General features: G+C 36.1%; 3 protein-coding genes across 3 annotated transcripts; 1 reads left to right on the top strand and 2 right to left on the bottom strand.

Annotated features, from left to right (window-relative positions):
- The first annotated feature begins 957 nt into the window (after positions 1-957).
- On the top strand, positions 958-5,079 carry LOC114722058 (gamma-glutamyl hydrolase 2). The gene is made up of 10 exons (XM_028907984.1): positions 958-1,395; positions 1,685-1,771; positions 1,996-2,085; positions 2,631-2,725; positions 3,316-3,376; positions 3,589-3,678; positions 3,790-3,852; positions 3,980-4,068; positions 4,408-4,500; positions 4,580-5,079. Exons 1-10 carry the CDS (start codon positions 1,042-1,044, stop codon positions 4,611-4,613), a joined length of 1,056 nt encoding a protein of 351 aa, XP_028763817.1. The 5' UTR covers positions 958-1,041; the 3' UTR covers positions 4,614-5,079.
- An 865-nt stretch (positions 5,080-5,944) lies between these two features.
- Positions 5,945-13,607, bottom strand: LOC114722059 (ubiquitin domain-containing protein 1). Its single transcript, XM_028907985.1, has 6 exons — positions 13,595-13,607; positions 12,557-12,567; positions 9,006-9,087; positions 7,908-8,033; positions 6,452-6,571; positions 5,945-6,289 (listed from the first exon to the last, which is right to left on the bottom strand). The coding sequence occupies exons 3-6, from the start codon at positions 9,040-9,042 to the stop codon at positions 6,225-6,227; spliced, it is 348 nt and encodes a 115-aa protein (XP_028763818.1). The 5' UTR covers positions 9,043-9,087; positions 12,557-12,567; positions 13,595-13,607; the 3' UTR covers positions 5,945-6,224.
- LOC114722055 (uncharacterized) lies at positions 11,129-15,077 on the bottom strand. Its single transcript, XM_028907979.1, has 7 exons — positions 14,736-15,077; positions 14,366-14,434; positions 14,089-14,256; positions 13,685-13,855; positions 13,016-13,225; positions 12,239-12,327; positions 11,129-11,914 (listed from the first exon to the last, which is right to left on the bottom strand). Exons 1-7 carry the CDS (start codon positions 14,818-14,820, stop codon positions 11,258-11,260), a joined length of 1,449 nt encoding a protein of 482 aa, XP_028763812.1. The 5' UTR covers positions 14,821-15,077; the 3' UTR covers positions 11,129-11,257.
- Positions 15,078-16,436: the final 1,359 nt, after the last annotated feature.

Here is a 16,436-nt window from a genome sequence, read left to right as displayed (position 1 = left end):
GAAATTGAAAGAAAAAGAAGAGTGGAAGAAAAGCTTTTGACGGGGAAAAAAAGAAGCAGCAGAGCGTAGGGAGGGAATGGAAGAAGGAGATGATGAAACCAAAAACCAACTTGTAGCCAGAAAAGAGATTTTTGAAAGCTGACTTGAGAAGTATGGGACAAAAAGAGCCAAAATGCACAAAATGCAAAGAGTTTTTTCTCAGAAACGAAAATCCCATCCAGAATCCAAGGGTTGGCATAATTGTCAGAATCCAAAATCACGGCCACCAGCATTCAACCCCATATCCGATCATCATGTTGACCCATAACTTTTAAAAATCAGATTCAATGCTCGTCATAGTGATAAGCATCATGATACTCATCAAATCTAAACATCAAATCTAAACAATTCAAATATAACATAATCAACTGAGATTTAATATTTAATATTTTAATTTTTAAAAAATATTTTTCTTCTAATAAGTACATAATCCAAAATAATTGTAATAGTTTTTTTAAAATAAATTTTTATTTAAAAATCACTTGTTGAAAATTTTAAATCTAAACCATCAAAATTGATTTTAAATAATTTAGATATCACCATAGAGTATCATAGTACTCATCATTGTGATAAGCACTAAAATTTCTTCTAACTTTTAGATTAACGACGCCATCTTAATGAATGAGCTATAAATATGCACATACATTGATTGAGTGTAACGTTCTACTTATTCAAAAAGTTAGTTTTACTTTTTTAAATTGATTTTAAATATAAAATTTTAATTTATTTTACTTTTTATATTTATTTATTTTTTTAAAACATAGTTTTGTGTTAAAGATTCTATCGAGTGATTATTCTAATTAATATATATAATTAATAAAAATATTTTTAAAAAACTGTTTAATGCAAATAATCAAGTTAACGAACTTTACCTTCTTAGCTTTTACATCAACCACCTAGGATATCTCAATTAACGTCGACTCGTCGTCACCTGGTAGTTATTTTAATCTCATCGTTGCTGTTTTCGCGCTTCCGAAGGTCAATCTCCCCGGTTACTCCGATATGGCGATAGACGCCGTCCGGAGCTCCCCTGCCACCACTATGACTAGCTTCTGGAGCTACATGTGGATTCCGACGCTGATCATCCTTTTGAGATGTGTTGGATCGGCTGACGCTCACTTCGGGATTTTCATGCCTAATCAACGATCGTCTTCCACTTGCCCCGCCCCAGACCCCGACCTCTACTACCGACCGGTCATCGGGATAGTCAGCCACCCGGGCGACGGCGACTCCGGAAGCTTCACAAACGCCACTAGTGCTTCTTATATTGCTGCCTCCTACGTCAAATTCGTTGAATCTGCCGGCGCGAGAGTTATTCCCCTTATTTACACCGAGCCTCCGGAAAAGCTTCTTAAGGTTTCATGATTCATGCCTTCCTTCTTTTAAATGATCATCCGATTTTTACTACTATCTGGAATTTTTGTGAATGTTTTGACTGCGAGTATAGAGTAGCAGGGGTAGTGTTAAGTTGCAATGAACACAGCAGAATGTTAATAACCTGAGATATTTCTTGTAAGTGGAAGGAGACAGTGAGGTGAGTACTGGGAACTGAGTACTCTGTAGGGATGATATTCAAGATTCCGTTTTGTTTTCTTCCGATGAGGGCACATTGAGGTGCTTAATTGGTTACCGTTGCTACCTGCAGAAGCTCGACTTGGTGAATGGAGTGCTATTTACTGGTGGGTGGGCTAACAGTGGGCTATATTTCAAGACTATTCGAGCGATATTCAAGGTATCTGTTTATCGTTTTCCACTTCTCACAAATGAACAGACACTTGTAATACTTCCTTGCATTCGTTAGAAATTCTCTTTGCATTGTATGCAATCTCGATATTTCTTGAATTAGGAATTTGATAATTGAAAATCTCACTTAACGATTAGTATTATTGACTTGATGGAATATTTTTCACATGGTCACTCTTGCTTGAATTTAAGATTCGCTAATCTATGCTGCAGAAAGTTCTGGAGAAAAATGATGGTGGAAACCATTTCCCATTATATGCTACCTGCTTAGGTTTTGAACTTATAACAATGATCGTTAGTGAGGTAAATTTCCCTCTTACGGTTCTATAACTTTGCTTTCAATTATTTTGTTTCTAGTATTGCTCTCCGGATGATGAAAACTCCCGTATGGATAAGTCAAATTCTCCTCTATAAGCCAGGATGATATACTCTGCTTAAACATTCGAAATAATCAAATATGAGGAAAGCTCCAGCCTAAAGATCCTTCTTCTGCTATGTTTCGTAGAATGAATACTGTTTACATGCTGTCCTCCCTTTTTTTTTCCCCTCCTACCTTAGCAACCTTTTTTATTCATATTTTTTCTTCCATAACAAATTTTGGTTTGCAACACCTCAAAGAAGGAAATTAGGAACATTATAATGCAATATTGCATTTAGAGAGAGATAGAAAGAAAAGAGATTATAGGTGTAAAGATGTGATACGGGGTCTCACCCAGTCACATTTGTGCCCCTTTCCCCCTCTTTCTCTAGATGCATGAATTTAGAGAACGAACGTGGAAACATTTAAAATGTAGTTGGGCGTGGTGGTGGTGGTGGTTTTACAGGTATGTTCTTTTTCTTGGTGATAGGATAACAATATTCTTGAAGAAGTTAGTGCAAGAAATCAGGCAAGTACTCTCCAATTTACAGAAAATGCAACTATTGATGGAACAGTATTTGAAAGGTAAACAATCCAAGGTGGCATATGTTTTAAGCATTTAGTCCATCTAAGGCTGATTATTGGCATGGAGCTCTTTCATACATATATGTTTTCTGCTTAAACAGAGTCGTCTCTTCTGCTTTTTGTGTTTTGGATGCTGAATGAAACACTGGGATCTGTTACTTAATATGTTTACTTAACATATTGCTGTTGCAATGTCAACTTATCTCAGAAATTAATGGATGTTAAAGTGCTGAAAGCAAGTTTAGATGCATGAAGATATCATACACAGGACGTGTTGAGATTTTAGAGAAGTCCAATGGCTGATAATCTAATCTTCCTCCCTCACTCCCAATATGTTCCTTACTGATGGCTCTTTCCTCTCTCTTCTCTCTTGCACACATTGCATGTCTTTCATTACAGAGGGCACTGGACTTAATCCTCGTGATTTTTGTGTTTACAGAGGGCACTGGACTTAATCCTCGTGATTTTTGTGTTTCTGAAGATTCTAATTTTCCATACGTCCTATTTCTTGCTCCATACAAGATATGCAAGTTGAGATTCACTTTTTGGTTAAAAAAAAAAAAGGGTTGAGATTCACTTCTTTCCTGCAGATTTCCTCCAGGCCTGTTAAAGAAGCTGACCACCGATTGTCTTGTGATGCAAAATCACCATGTGAGTATCGTGTTGTTGTCAATTACCCGCTGTGTAAACGAGTACTTTTACTGAACTTACAAATGCGCTTGTTCACAATGTGCATCTGTATGGATAATTTGATTATAGTGTTTAGTGATAACATCAAAGGTTATCTGCTTTTTTGGTCCTACATTTGATTTGTATTTTTGAAGTTCATGAATGTAATTTGCATCTGGCATTGAACACGACAGTTGGGCATATCCCCGGGAAGATTCCTGGACAATAAAAAATTGTCTAGGTTTTTTGAGTTATTGACAACTTCCAAGGATGAAAATAACAAGGTATTGTAAAGAAGCTGAATGACGGATTCCTTAAAACATCTGACTTACTCATGAATCGTTACCCGTTCCTTCTTAAAGAAAACTAATGTGTATTATCATTAATTATACTAGGATTATGTATCCACTGTACGTTCATGGAACTATCCTGTGACTGGCTTCCAATGGCATCCAGAGGTGAGCCATGAATGTGCTTTGCTTTATGTCTTATTGCGGACTTCAACTGCTCAACACTATGTAATTAATTCTATGAGAACTTAGTTCACATTAAACTCCATAACGTTCTTTTCAAATGATGTCACAGAAAAATACTTTCGAGTGGGCCTCACCGAGAATCCCACACACAGAGGAGGCCATCCAAGTGACTCAATACGCTGCAAACTTTTTGGTGAGGTTAGCACTACTCAACTCGAAATATGACAACTTCTCATTCTTGTGCGTTTTAAGTTAAACAAGTTGGCCAGAAATTGTACAGTGATACCGATAGCTAGTTTAATAGTAACGAAAGATTATGAAAATCTATGTTTAAGCCATTTGTTTTCACTGTTTTGAAATGTAGAGACTTTCTTACCTCTAAACCATTTTGATGGATTGAAAATCATGGGTAAAGGTTCTGCAAACATGTTTGAAATCCCTAACCATTGGTTGAGCTACGCTTTTTTATTAGCGAAAAAACACTTGGGATTTAGTGACTAAATTAACTTGCTTTATCTATCATGCATTTGGATTCAGTGAAGCTAGGAAATCTATTAACAGACCACCTGCTCAAGAAGTTCTGGACAATCTCATTTACAATTACATTCCCACTTATAGTGGAAAGGCAGGGTAAGCCCAAAATGCATTCACAAGCTATTAATTTGGGTTTCACGTAAAATTACTTGTGTAAATGTTTTATGTTTTTTAGGAGAGGATTTGATCAGGTTTATATCTTCACATAGTCATTTCAATTTCTCGGAGGAGGAGCCAACAGACTTTAGTTGGAGTAATTCATGCTTTAAGTAAATATCATCATTTTTGGATTACCATTCTGCCCATTTATATGATTTGGGTTTGCTCGAATTCCGATGCTCTAAGCTCCTCTGCAGCGGTGGCGTTGCATGCTCGAAGATGGCGGGTAAATAGATAAATCACTTTTACCGTGATGTAGCATGATTAGTAGGGAATATTGTCGCTCAGATCAGCTCGAACTGGGATTTAATCTAGCATCTGTAAATTGTAACATCTAAGATGGGTCTTACCTAATACTATAGAATTAATATGTGAGATGAAGAGGATTTAAATTTTATAGTCTGGCCTGCTTGAAATTTTATGAACCGTGTCATGAGGAGAGGTTCCATAGAAAGTTTGGTCAAGTGTCTCCGTATTTTGATAATTATTATGGAGATTTCTGCCTTGATCGCCCAAGTTTTTTTTAAATTTCTACCTTGATCTCATATAATCGGTACGATGAGAATTTTTAAAGCGTGTATAAAGACAAAAGATTAGATTATCAAAGTGGATTCAATGTTAGATTTTCCAAAAAAGAAAAAATTAACTAAAGATTTCACTGTAAAATTATCCCCTGAATTATGCTAAGCGAAACTTTTACCAGCAAATGATTGGAGACATTCCATACTCATGCTGTGTGATTGACGAATGAATAAAGGAATGTGACTATATTTTGGGAGACATGCATACATTTGGATAGGCTTTCTACGCCTAGATATACTTATATCAGCTAGCACACAAAAGCATAGAATCTGGAAACAAAGCCCTCGAAATCTTCCTTCAAGCGTGAACATTACTTTACTAGCTGCTGGTGAATCTCTTGAACCCATGTTTATAATCTTTCTATAAAGATCGCATCCATCACTTTTAGCCATGGAGTAGGTTAAAGAGAGAATACACATATACATACATACATACATACATATATATATAAATACACATCCCATCCTCCTAATTATCACTGTTCCTTCTTTTGGCTCTATAGAGCCCATCTGTTCAACCTTGCAGCAGCTTCATCTGCCTACGCTCTCATCCCTCAACTATTTCTTTCTTTGAAATTACGTAACGGAAATGTCTCTCTACAAATTTCTTTAAAAGTTAAAATTGCATAACTCCAAGTACATTTGCAGTGCGTCTATTCACGTATCACTCACTCATCTTCACCGTGAAGCAAGCCTTTTGGTATAGTAGATTTCCAAGAGGATTTGCATCAAAGGCCAACTTTGGACTTTTCAATATGCAAGGCTTGGAAAAATTATATAAAAGGGAAGGCAAGGCAAGATTTAACTTCTCAAGATTTAATCTTTAGCTTCCATATATAGCTCATCATTAGGGAAGGAAAATGAAACATAATGGTCTTTGTATTTCAAGATGAAGATCAAGAACCCTCCACACTCATTGAACAATTGAGATAGTGTGTCATGTGGTTCCGAGAGAGAGTAAACATCAAGTTGAGATGGTAAGGAATAAGAGTTGCTACCGCTATGGAAGTTGCCAGATCAATTGAGATAATAATGTACATGATTTACATCCACTTTCCCACCAATCACTCTCTTTTGTCATTAACTCTCCCGAATCAGGTTAGTTGGCTCACTCAAAACATACTTAGGCAGTTCATATTTTGCTCCTGCAATACATTTGAAGAAAAAATCAGGAAAATTGGAAGATACGCAAGTATAGAAAACAGAATTATGAAAGTCAACACCAAGATGTTTGTTCTTCTTTATCATTTCAAGCTTGTTGGGTAATATAGTAACTGAAGAATTGCAACAAGTCATGCACTTGTTACCTCTTTCATCATAGCACACTGTCAAATCAGAACTCTGGACTATGACCCCAGCACTGTCCACAATTGCTTGAGCTAGAGTTAGATCAGCTTCAGCAGCAGCTCTAAGAGCATCCCAGATCTCTACCATGCAGAAAATGAGAAATGCGCTTCAATTAACTAGTTTACATCGTAAAACCTTATACCCATGCAGTTATAAAACTCAAAAAATAATTGGTCTGGCCATAACGAATTTCTCTGGAAAAGAGACACTGTTTCAGGCGGGTATTCTTTTTGAAATGGAACAGCAAAGATATAGAGAGCACGCTGATCAACATTGCAACAGATAAATGAGAAAACTAATTTTGATCTTCTGTTGTTATCCCCTTGATGGTAGATCCTAATTTTAACGTGGATCCTTCTGCCAAAGTGACCTCGCTTGTCCAGCCAAATGGCATCACAACTGATTTGAGTTTGTATACTGACATTTGTGTATCTCTCACCTGCTCAGCATTCATATAAGCCACCCCTCACTGTAGCACCCAAACCCCAAAAGTTACCTCATATTTGCAACAGTAACTGCTCAATTAAACAGGACTGTGAGGAGATAATCACTTTTTTAGGTGTTCCTTGACGTGAATTTATTACCTCTTCATCAAAGACTAGGCTTAGACCACTGCATCTTCACGAGTTATTAATCCTCTTAATGTCTAGAATGTTTATTTATACAGAATGCCACAATAGCATGAAATATAAACTTCAATATAACATTAGGAATAACATCATTATCAAATTGGGATACTTTGTGAAACCTCAAGCTTTTGGCTGCACCTAACAAACAAAGTATTGACTTTGAAACAATTCTTTATTTGACACATCAAAAACGGACAAACCATTTAGCTTATCTTCGTAAGAAGAGGGAAAGCGTACAAGAAACTACAAGGCCATCTGTAAACTAATCATCTCCGAATTCTTTCTCATGTTTACGTTCTTTCCATACAGGAAGAGATTGATGCAAATTGTAAATTATGGCTAAAGAATCTAAAATCAGTACAAATGGAATCCAATTCTAGGAATTCAACGAAATACAGAAAATTATGGGGAGTGAACAGATTCATAAAATGATGTGAAGTAAATATTTTCTTCTTAAGCCAAACTTTTCATGAATAACAAATACCCTAGCAACAGTTTCAAAATGACCATACTTGAAAAGGTTGAAGCATGCAGCAAACTACAGATAAACAGTTTAATAACATTGAGATAAAGAATCTAATTGAAGTATTCCCCCGGGGGGGGGGAACTAATTGCAGGAATCCGAAGAAATGCAGAATAGTGGATTAACTATGGGAAGTGAATAATTTAATGTAACGAAAAACCTTCATATAAAACTCAATTCCTTAATCGTTACAAGGAAATTTAATCTTCTGTTAGGCTTGCAAAGTTTCAAGATTTGCCCACTCATCGAAATATAATCGTATACCATTACGGCCACCATAATGAGGAGCTGTATCCCAAAACTCATCCCTTAACTGTATTAGCTGAGTCTTTGTTATCGGCTGAGGATGCTTCCAAGGCTTAGGCTTTCGGATCTTTTTCACAGCCCCACCTACAATGTTACAAAATTTACAACATCATGAATGAAAGCGACATGAAATAATCTAAAACTTGAACGTTATCATCAACAACAAGTTGTAAGATAATAATTCCAGCACTTAAGTATTGGCAAATGGAGGGCAGAAGAAAGTTGACTGACCACCGATTCATAGAAATGGGGAAGAACTTTAATTAACGTAAAACATTCTACACATTATGGGTATGACTGAGGACAAAGATGATTGGCATCTTATGATGCTCCACCCTAGTTCAAAGTCGACTTAATTCTGAGATTCAAATCAGCAGTAATCGGAGCACATGGATTAAAATACTCATAGCTTCTCATAAAAATTATAGTAGACGATTCAAAAATTTCATAACACTTAGCAAATACGCGCATCTAAAATTTGAAGAAAGCTTCACCGGCGAATTAACGGAAACCAATTTTCATCTTCAATTCAAGATCCAACTACCAACTTCTGCTGTCCGCTTCAATAACAGAATCTTCAACACAGCAAACAATAAACATAAATCAAGAAGCTTAGTTGAATTACAAACACTCATGGTTTAAATCAAATCCGAAGATATCCATTCCTAGAGCAAGAATCAAGAAGCTAACAGAAATACCGTACCGACAAGAATTTCCTGGAAAACAAAATCCAACGAGATCGATGTTTAGCACGGAATTCACAGAATGTGGTATATATTTACCAAACGGATTCCCCCCCCCCCTCCCACCTGCTTGCAACGCAGATAAGTTCTTTTTCATATAATTGATTTTTCCAAAATCATTAGTTGACATAGTTGACGAGGGCTTTTCGAATTAATAGTATGAAGAATTCGCTAACAAGCGAAAACCCAGGAAGGAAATAGGATTTTAACTATAACCCAACATCTATTTTCTCAAGCCTTTAAAATTCAGTGTCAATACAAAGCTGTGGATTCAGATAAATCAAAGCAAGAGAGAAAAACAAAGCAGGCTCACCCTCAGCTTTGGACTGTGAGGATCCTGCACAACCCATTGCAAAACGCAGAGCTCAGCGAAAGAGAAGGGGGAGACTTGAAATTAGAATGAACTTCACTGGGACGGCAAGTCAAAGAGGATGAAGCGTTTTACGAGCTAGCGATATTACCAAATGGGTAAATAGCACCGTCTCAGGAATCCATCCATTAACATAATTTCCTAAAAATAGTTTTCTAATTTTTCCCCATTAAAAATTAAAAATTCTTTGTAAAAAAAATTATAAATATTTTGTTTGAGTTGAATTGGACTTGGGTCAAAGTAGTCATTTATTATTTTCAACAATAACTTACATAAAAGAAACTGATGAAAATGATAGAAAATCATATCTTGAATTTCAAAAAGACAAATACATCATGCTAACTATTTTTGTAATAATTTTAACTACTCTTATAATGATTTTAATAGGTTAAAATCTGTCAAAATCACCTACTTATCATTTTGAAATCAGCAGATATTTTTGTATAATTTTTCTGAAGAATTGTTTGTATGTAAAATTGAGTCAAATGAAATATTTTATGAATTACTGTATAAAGATAGGAAAAAAAAAAGTGTATTTATTAAATAGAGATAATAATTATATAATGAATATTTTATAACAGTAGTATAATTTTGTTTTGTGGAAAAAAGTGAACCTATTTTCATTGCTAATCGCATAATATTCATTGTGACATTTTAAATCTGGTATTTTTTATAAATTAAATAGAATATTCATGAAAGTGGGATGAAAAACAAGAACTATTATACTACACTTGTCATTAATTACTAAATGACCAATACGTCAATTAATAGATATCAGCGGTGATAATACTTCCAAATGAAATCCTATCAATTATCTAATCAAAATTAAAATAATAAAAAAAATCCTATTTTTAGGAAGAGGTACATTAGTACAAAGAACTTGGCTTTTGTTTTCAGTCATTGGATAGACTCAACATAACATTCCTCATACTTCCAAACACAAATTCGCATTTCAAGGAATGTCCCAAAATATTAATAAATAAAATTAACAAAATTTTAATCAAATTAATCAATAAGCCTTATTGCTATATATAGACTTGATCTTGTGACCATGATTTCAATCCTAAATAGAATATAAAGCTTAACATGGAGATGCTACGCATGCTAACATAAAAATTGTTTTAGAAACCACAAAATTCATGTGCGAATTAATTGAAAATATTTTTCTCCTTTCAATTTTTTTTTTCCGGAAAGGAAATTTAAATTAATGTCAATAAGTTTTTCCAAGGCATATAGATAAGCTCAACTAATTTTGTGTTCACTTTTTGCGGAGCAAATCAACTGTTTCTTTTAATGGAAGGTGGAGCTTTTACATGAATTTCACGAGATGGCTTCAGGGCTCATCCAAGTCACTGTTTAAACAAGATGCTCATGTTCATGAAAGCCCAACCTTACCTTTCAAAAGCCACAAATAATTAGAATTATAAATAATAATATAAAATGCATGTGTGTGTGTGTGAGTGAGTGTAGAGAGAGAGGGGGAGAGAGAGAAGAAAAAAGAAAAAGAGAACAATGGCGGAGAGGAACCACAGAACAACCAGCCATCCTTTTCATGTATGGGCAAGAAAAACCATCTTTTCCTTTTTATTCCATCTCTACTTTGAGATATTGTTGCCAGATTCTTACAGATGTTACAAGAAGTTTAAAACCCAACATCACAAGACTGATTCTTTCACGAATTTTGTCTCCACGTGTCTTGTATAAAAACAGAGCTTTTACAAGACTCTGATATAAACCTTCAACATTCAAAAGGCAAAAAAATCTTAAAGAAGGCTCAAATCCTTTTTCTACTGTTCAAAATTACCACTACTACCTCTTAAAATTACCATCCATGCCTGACAAAATTAAAATCATGAACCTTAAGTATTGTTCAACATCAAGAAGACTAGATCCTACCTTTTGAGAAAAATCATAGTGCCCCCATAAAGAATAAAGCTGAACATTTAAGCAAGGTTTGATTTTAAAGATTTCCTCCCTCATATTTTATGTTTTATCATTTGTTTGAGCTGCTTAGTGGAGCCTTTCCAGCACATGCATAAAAAATTATCCCGTCTGATCTGGATTAGTTAGTTAAGTGCAGATTGCAGAATATATGCTCCATAATACAAAATCAGTTGCAGAATCCTATGCTTTACAGCACATATTTAATGTCACGGAGAACACAATACCAGGGCACCAAAAATATGTAGCACCTATTACTGAGGGTTGAAACGGAAGGACTCCCCAGGTATGTACTTAGTCCTCAAATTATAATGATCAAACTTTTGATTGTCATAATCAGCTGCTTTCATCTCAACAGGTTTTGCCTCCGCTCCAACTGCCCCATAAACCACTTCTCCGCTCTTCTCTCGTTGCCGATGTCTAGATCTTTCTTTTTGGCTCTTGGATTTGATGTAAGGTGGAATCTCACTTGATCCATAGAACTCAGCATATTCCTGTCGTTTTGACGATCGGTGCTTGCTGGATAAGGAGGGATCCTTGAAACTGCTTGATTTCACTTTGTGGGGCTTCAATTCTGAATATATCTCAGCTGTGTTTGGCGTATGGAACTGTCTATTCTCAATAATAGGAGGAGCAGCACTCTGCCTACCTACCAATGGGGACTCTGTTTCGTCTTCAGGCATCTGAAGACCATCTTTTAACGGTGTTAGGCCTCTCTCAGGGCCATCAGATCGGAAACGTGAAGGTATGAATTGAAAGAATGTATTAACCAATGTTTCAAGGGAAAGCTTAGAAAGATCAACGATAAGCTGTCCAAAAGATGGCCATCCTGGCTCGTCTTTACCACTCCCTAATATGGACATAGGTTTTTCTTTGTTTGCTTGGCCTTTGAATTCTCCTTCTAACCGTTGCTGCAGCATTTACGCAGTGTTATCAGACAAACAGCAACGATGCAGTATATTTTAAAGTGAACACAAACTTAATGCACACTGACAGGAAAGAAATTATTCCATGGCAAAAAATAAACTAGCAGTCAAATCGATTAGGTTTTTGGTTTCTAAATGCATGAACAAAGTTTCCGATAACTAGTGATGTTCTTCATCATATGCAGAGGTTCCGAAGACAAAGGAGAATGATAATTGGCTATTTGCCACAGCCGTAATGTTGTCACCAAAATGGCAAATGCCAGTGAATTTTATATTTACACTAATACTGCAGAAGCAAAAGAGACTTACCGTCTTGGAGAAGAAAGAGGAGCAAAAACCTTGCTGCAGGATGCATGTGGCATATCCTATTATGACAGCACCGACAACTGTAAGAATATCTGCAGAAAACCCCAACAATGAGAAGATACTGCAGGTAACGAGCACACTCAGAGCAGATTTTTGGTAAATAATTCAGAAGACCAATGAGCAGAAGTTAAGATTTATTTCTCTCAGTCACATTTGCAATAATGATTTATGAAACCACTCAAGGGAGCAAAAACAAGCGCTGAGCAGACACCTCAGTTACGCAAACTAAATTCAGCAGTAAAAATATTGTACGAAGTATTTCTCAGTGAAGTCTAAACAGACCAGAAAAGTAGATATTCCTTATTAAGAAGCAACCAATAAAGGAACCATGTGGCAGCTTGACCTGTCAAAAGTGGAGCAAGTAAACTTACGCGAAGAAAGTCATCCAGCAACCAATGTTCGTAGAATTTTGAAAAACAAAACTCACAATATACAATCAACATATAGGATTTTTCTCTTTTCTTCCATCATAACTGCAATTACACATTTCATTATTTTTATTGATTTCATTTCATTGTATATTCTTTCCCTTTTATTTTTGTTTGTATGGGTTGCTAGCAAAATCACAATCATATCTAGCAAGGACCATAAGTCTTGGATGAATTATTGTCGTTCAAAATTTTCTTGGCATTGAAATGTTTGGAAGATCAGAGAGAAAGAATATTATTATCTTTACAAAGATTATGACCACCTTGACAAACTAAAGACTAGAACTTTGACCTGTGGTTGAAATTGAACTATACTGATAATCACAATCCTCCTGGTTGAGGGATATTTGCCGAAGGGCAGCATTTCCTCTATCAATGACCAACAAGGAGCAAGTTGGCCTAACATAAACCACGTCAAAATCATTTGAGAACTTAGCATCCTCACTTGGGCCATCTCTGTAGCCTACTACATTGGACTTCCCTCCAGCAATGGTTGTCACACCTAAAAATAATTACAAATGTCAGTAGTGTTACTTTTTTGCAATTTTCATTCATGTTCTTTCAATAGATAAGGATCTCATCTGTGAGTAGCTAAGTGATCATGGAAGTCACACATTCAGCTAACCAGGGAGGTAGAATTACTAGTTTGAAATGCAGGATAAGTTCATAATCTTCTGGCGCAAGTATTCCGAGTGAAAGCTATAACCATGGTGCCATATATGTATCTTGGAGTTCTCTCATTCTAAACAGTATCTCTAGCAAACATTGAAAACTCATTGGAGATAAGCATATTCCATAACTGCGTCTCACAGCACAAATAACACACATTGCGTTGAAATTGAATTGCTACAACTGTGTTTCATATTAAAACTCTATTCTAATTTTGTCAGAAATGAATAGGCCATTTTAGTCCCGACTTAGCCTAGAGACCTGAAATCTTTGAAACTCAGGTAGTATATACCAGTATCTCCAATCTTTCTGATGGCCAGATTCTGGGTATCTGCAACATAAACATTCCCTTTATCATCCATGGTGATGCCTCTGGGATGATTAAAACGAGCATCACTTGGTTTCCCATCAACATGTCCAGTGTAACCCTGAAATGACCCAGCCACCAGCCTTCCTCTACTATCTGCAGAAAGATAAAAAGTAAAAACACGACTTTAAATTAAATCTAAAGGAAAATCGAAAAGTTTATTTCAATTGCCAAATATCTTTCATTTGATAGGCTTCATTGAACAGTTATTAGACGATGCGAGAAGGTACAATGCTACCGCCTACCACTGCTTAATTAGTTTGACCAGTCACGTTCTATCAATCAACGTCATAGTAGTTACAGGAGAAAATGTAAGGAAGAAATCATACACTGGGACAACGGCGGAGTAATTCGGACAATGTTGCTATTTATTGAATCAACAGCAAAGAGTTCGCCATCCTCGGAAACACGAATCCTATAAGGAATGACCCCAATCTCGTTTCCTTCCACCACAGTCTCAACAACGTAACCATTCTCGAACTGAAGAACATTGCCATCTGAAGAGCAATTGCGAATTACGGTCATACCATGAAAGCAAGAATATCATATTACACATATGGCAATGTTATTATCGGAAGGAAAGGACTGTTAGAGCAAAAATCTAACCTGACTGAGGCGTCTTAGAGGTAGACCTCGTCCATTTGAGAAACGAAGAAATATGCTTAATCAATGGTCCTGAAAAGATCACATTATTCAGCCAGAGTAACCAGAAAATAAAAGAGTATATATAAACAAAGCACACCCACTAGAAGGAAAACGGAAAAGGGCAAAGGAATGAGCTAGGAGATTCATTTGATCGGTGATAACAAAATATGAAGATAAGAACAGATAAACGAGGGAGATCAAACCGAAATGCTAGCAATAGTTGGGTGAGAGCACAAAATTATCATGATTCAGGACTAAGCATACCCATTTGGGAAAACAGATCAGTAAAATCCAACCCAAATTGATAACAAAATGGGGAAGAAATCATTACCAGCAGGGGCAGCCTGAGCATGAAAGTGAAGAGAGCAAGTGACAGCAAGTACCATGAAAGCACACAGTAAGGTGTAATTTCTCATGGTTCACTAAGTGATCCAACCAGAAACAAAGATTGGAAGAGAGTGAATCGCTTTGGGGCGAAACTACAAAAAGAGAAGAAGAAGACGCGCATCAAACACAGACATATGCTGGAATGAGCATTGTCAGAACCCAAGGCGCAATCTGGGTGGCGCAAGTAGGAACTACAAGGGCGGTACTTCTTCAGCAGCTACAGTAGCGTACAAACCCACAAGTATGGGTCGAAGGTGCGGTGTTTCGCAACGCCTTTCAGCTCAGCACACTTTATGCACTTTCTGATTTGCTTTCTTGAGTGCTTTGTTTTTTTTTTTTTTTGGTGCCCCTTACGTTACTTTTCGTCTTTTATCAACCCGCGGAAAGTGAGTTTTCCGAGGAGGGAAGGAGATGAAATGCTTTTATTACTGTCCGTCGTCAAGCTGTGATCCTCTGCGTCGCTCCTCCCTCTTGATTCTGTACTCCGATCCCTCGCCTCATGACACTTGTTTTAAAGAAAATGGGTTTAGTCTCAATGTGGGCTTGGATCATGAGGCGAGCCTTTTCAAATGGGCCAGATGCTTGGTCAAATGGGCTTTCAATGGGCCATAGGTTACCATTAAGTTCATCTTCGGCCCAGCTCATACAAAAATCGGGGGAGACAACGACGTGGTCAATTGGTCATAAGGCGACGGCTAGCATTTGACCATATCCTCCAAGTCATAGATAAGGGCTATGGCCGAATAAAAGTCAGCAAGCTGGAGCTTACATAAATATAAAAACACGCCAACCAGTCAACCACAATGGTCTAGTGTCTTAAACTCTCACACATGACAAAGTGTTCATATTTATGACCTAATAACACATCAAATAAAATTATTCCTCAATTAAAAAATACTTATGCGCAATAAATAATATATATAAATATGTTACTATTTCTCCAGTCCTTAATATAAGACCCATTTAACTAATTTGATTATATTAAAGAAGTTAGGTAAGTTAGTTAATTATAAGAAAAGTGACACATTTTTCCTAAAACACTATAATCATCTTTCTTAATACCCCTCTCCCTCTTCTACTTTATTATGGTTGAGAGAGTATCCATAGGAGTAATTTAGAGAAAATTGATAAATATGAGAAATGAGTCTTATATTTAGGATCAAAACCAACTTAAGAATTGGGTCCTATATTAAAAACAGGAGGAGTATAATTTTTCTCATTTTGTGTGCATTCTTAAAAAAGATAAAAATCAGCGAGGTGTGGCTTATCCTTGTTGTTGATAAAGAAAATGAGAAAAATTTTAGACTTACATGATACAATTTTGCTTTGAAGGATAGAGGATTTCAATCGAATATAAAGGCAATTAAAAAAAAATAACCATGGAAATAAAAAATAATTGTGAGAAATTACCTTTTAAATTATAAGATTCATCCGTCAGCTCATCACTATCCAGCCTTCATGTCACAGCAAGAAGAAAATAAGTTACAGCAGTTTGATGTTATTCAGTGGATCATCATATCACGAGTATCCATAACAACAACTGAAAATAAAGGGAGAGGGTGAGCTTTCAACCCAATTGAACTAACACAAACCAACCAGTGATTTGATGTGAAGAAGGAGATGAGATAGATTCAATTAACACCGC

This window comes from Neltuma alba, unplaced genomic scaffold (genome assembly GCF_004799145.2).
Source record: "Neltuma alba isolate B1F8T4 unplaced genomic scaffold, ASM479914v2 tig00012081_pilon, whole genome shotgun sequence".
Taxonomy (NCBI): Eukaryota; Viridiplantae; Streptophyta; class Magnoliopsida; order Fabales; family Fabaceae; genus Neltuma; species Neltuma alba.
The sequence above is the reverse complement of the archived record's forward strand: the minus strand, read 5'-3'. Positions and strand labels throughout refer to the sequence as shown.

Coding starts and splice junctions, on each gene's coding strand:
- LOC114722058 (XM_028907984.1), top strand. CDS start 1,042: ATGGCGATAGACGCCGTCCGGAGCTCCCCTGCCACCACTATGACTAGC. Junction 3,853..3,979: donor GCTTCCAATGGCATCCAGAG/GTGAGCCATGAA, acceptor ATGATGTCACAG/AAAAATACTTTCGAGTGGGC. Junction 4,069..4,407: donor GCTGCAAACTTTTTGGTGAG/GTTAGCACTACT, acceptor ATTTGGATTCAG/TGAAGCTAGGAAATCTATTA.
- LOC114722059 (XM_028907985.1), bottom strand. CDS start 9,042: ATGGGTTGTGCAGGATCCTCACAGTCCAAAGCTGAGG. Junction 6,572..7,907: donor TCATTATGGTGGCCGTAATG/GTATACGATTAT, acceptor TCTGCATGGTAG/AGATCTGGGATGCTCTTAGA. Junction 6,290..6,451: donor AGTGTGCTATGATGAAAGAG/GTAACAAGTGCA, acceptor AATGTATTGCAG/GAGCAAAATATGAACTGCCT.
- LOC114722055 (XM_028907979.1), bottom strand. CDS start 14,820: ATGAGAAATTACACCTTACTGTGTGCTTTCATGGTACTTGCTGTCACT. Junction 13,856..14,088: donor TACTCCGCCGTTGTCCCAGT/GTATGATTTCTT, acceptor ATCTTTCTGCAG/ATAGTAGAGGAAGGCTGGTG. Junction 11,915..12,238: donor CCTCTTTCTTCTCCAAGACG/GTAAGTCTCTTT, acceptor TAAATGCTGCAG/CAACGGTTAGAAGGAGAATT.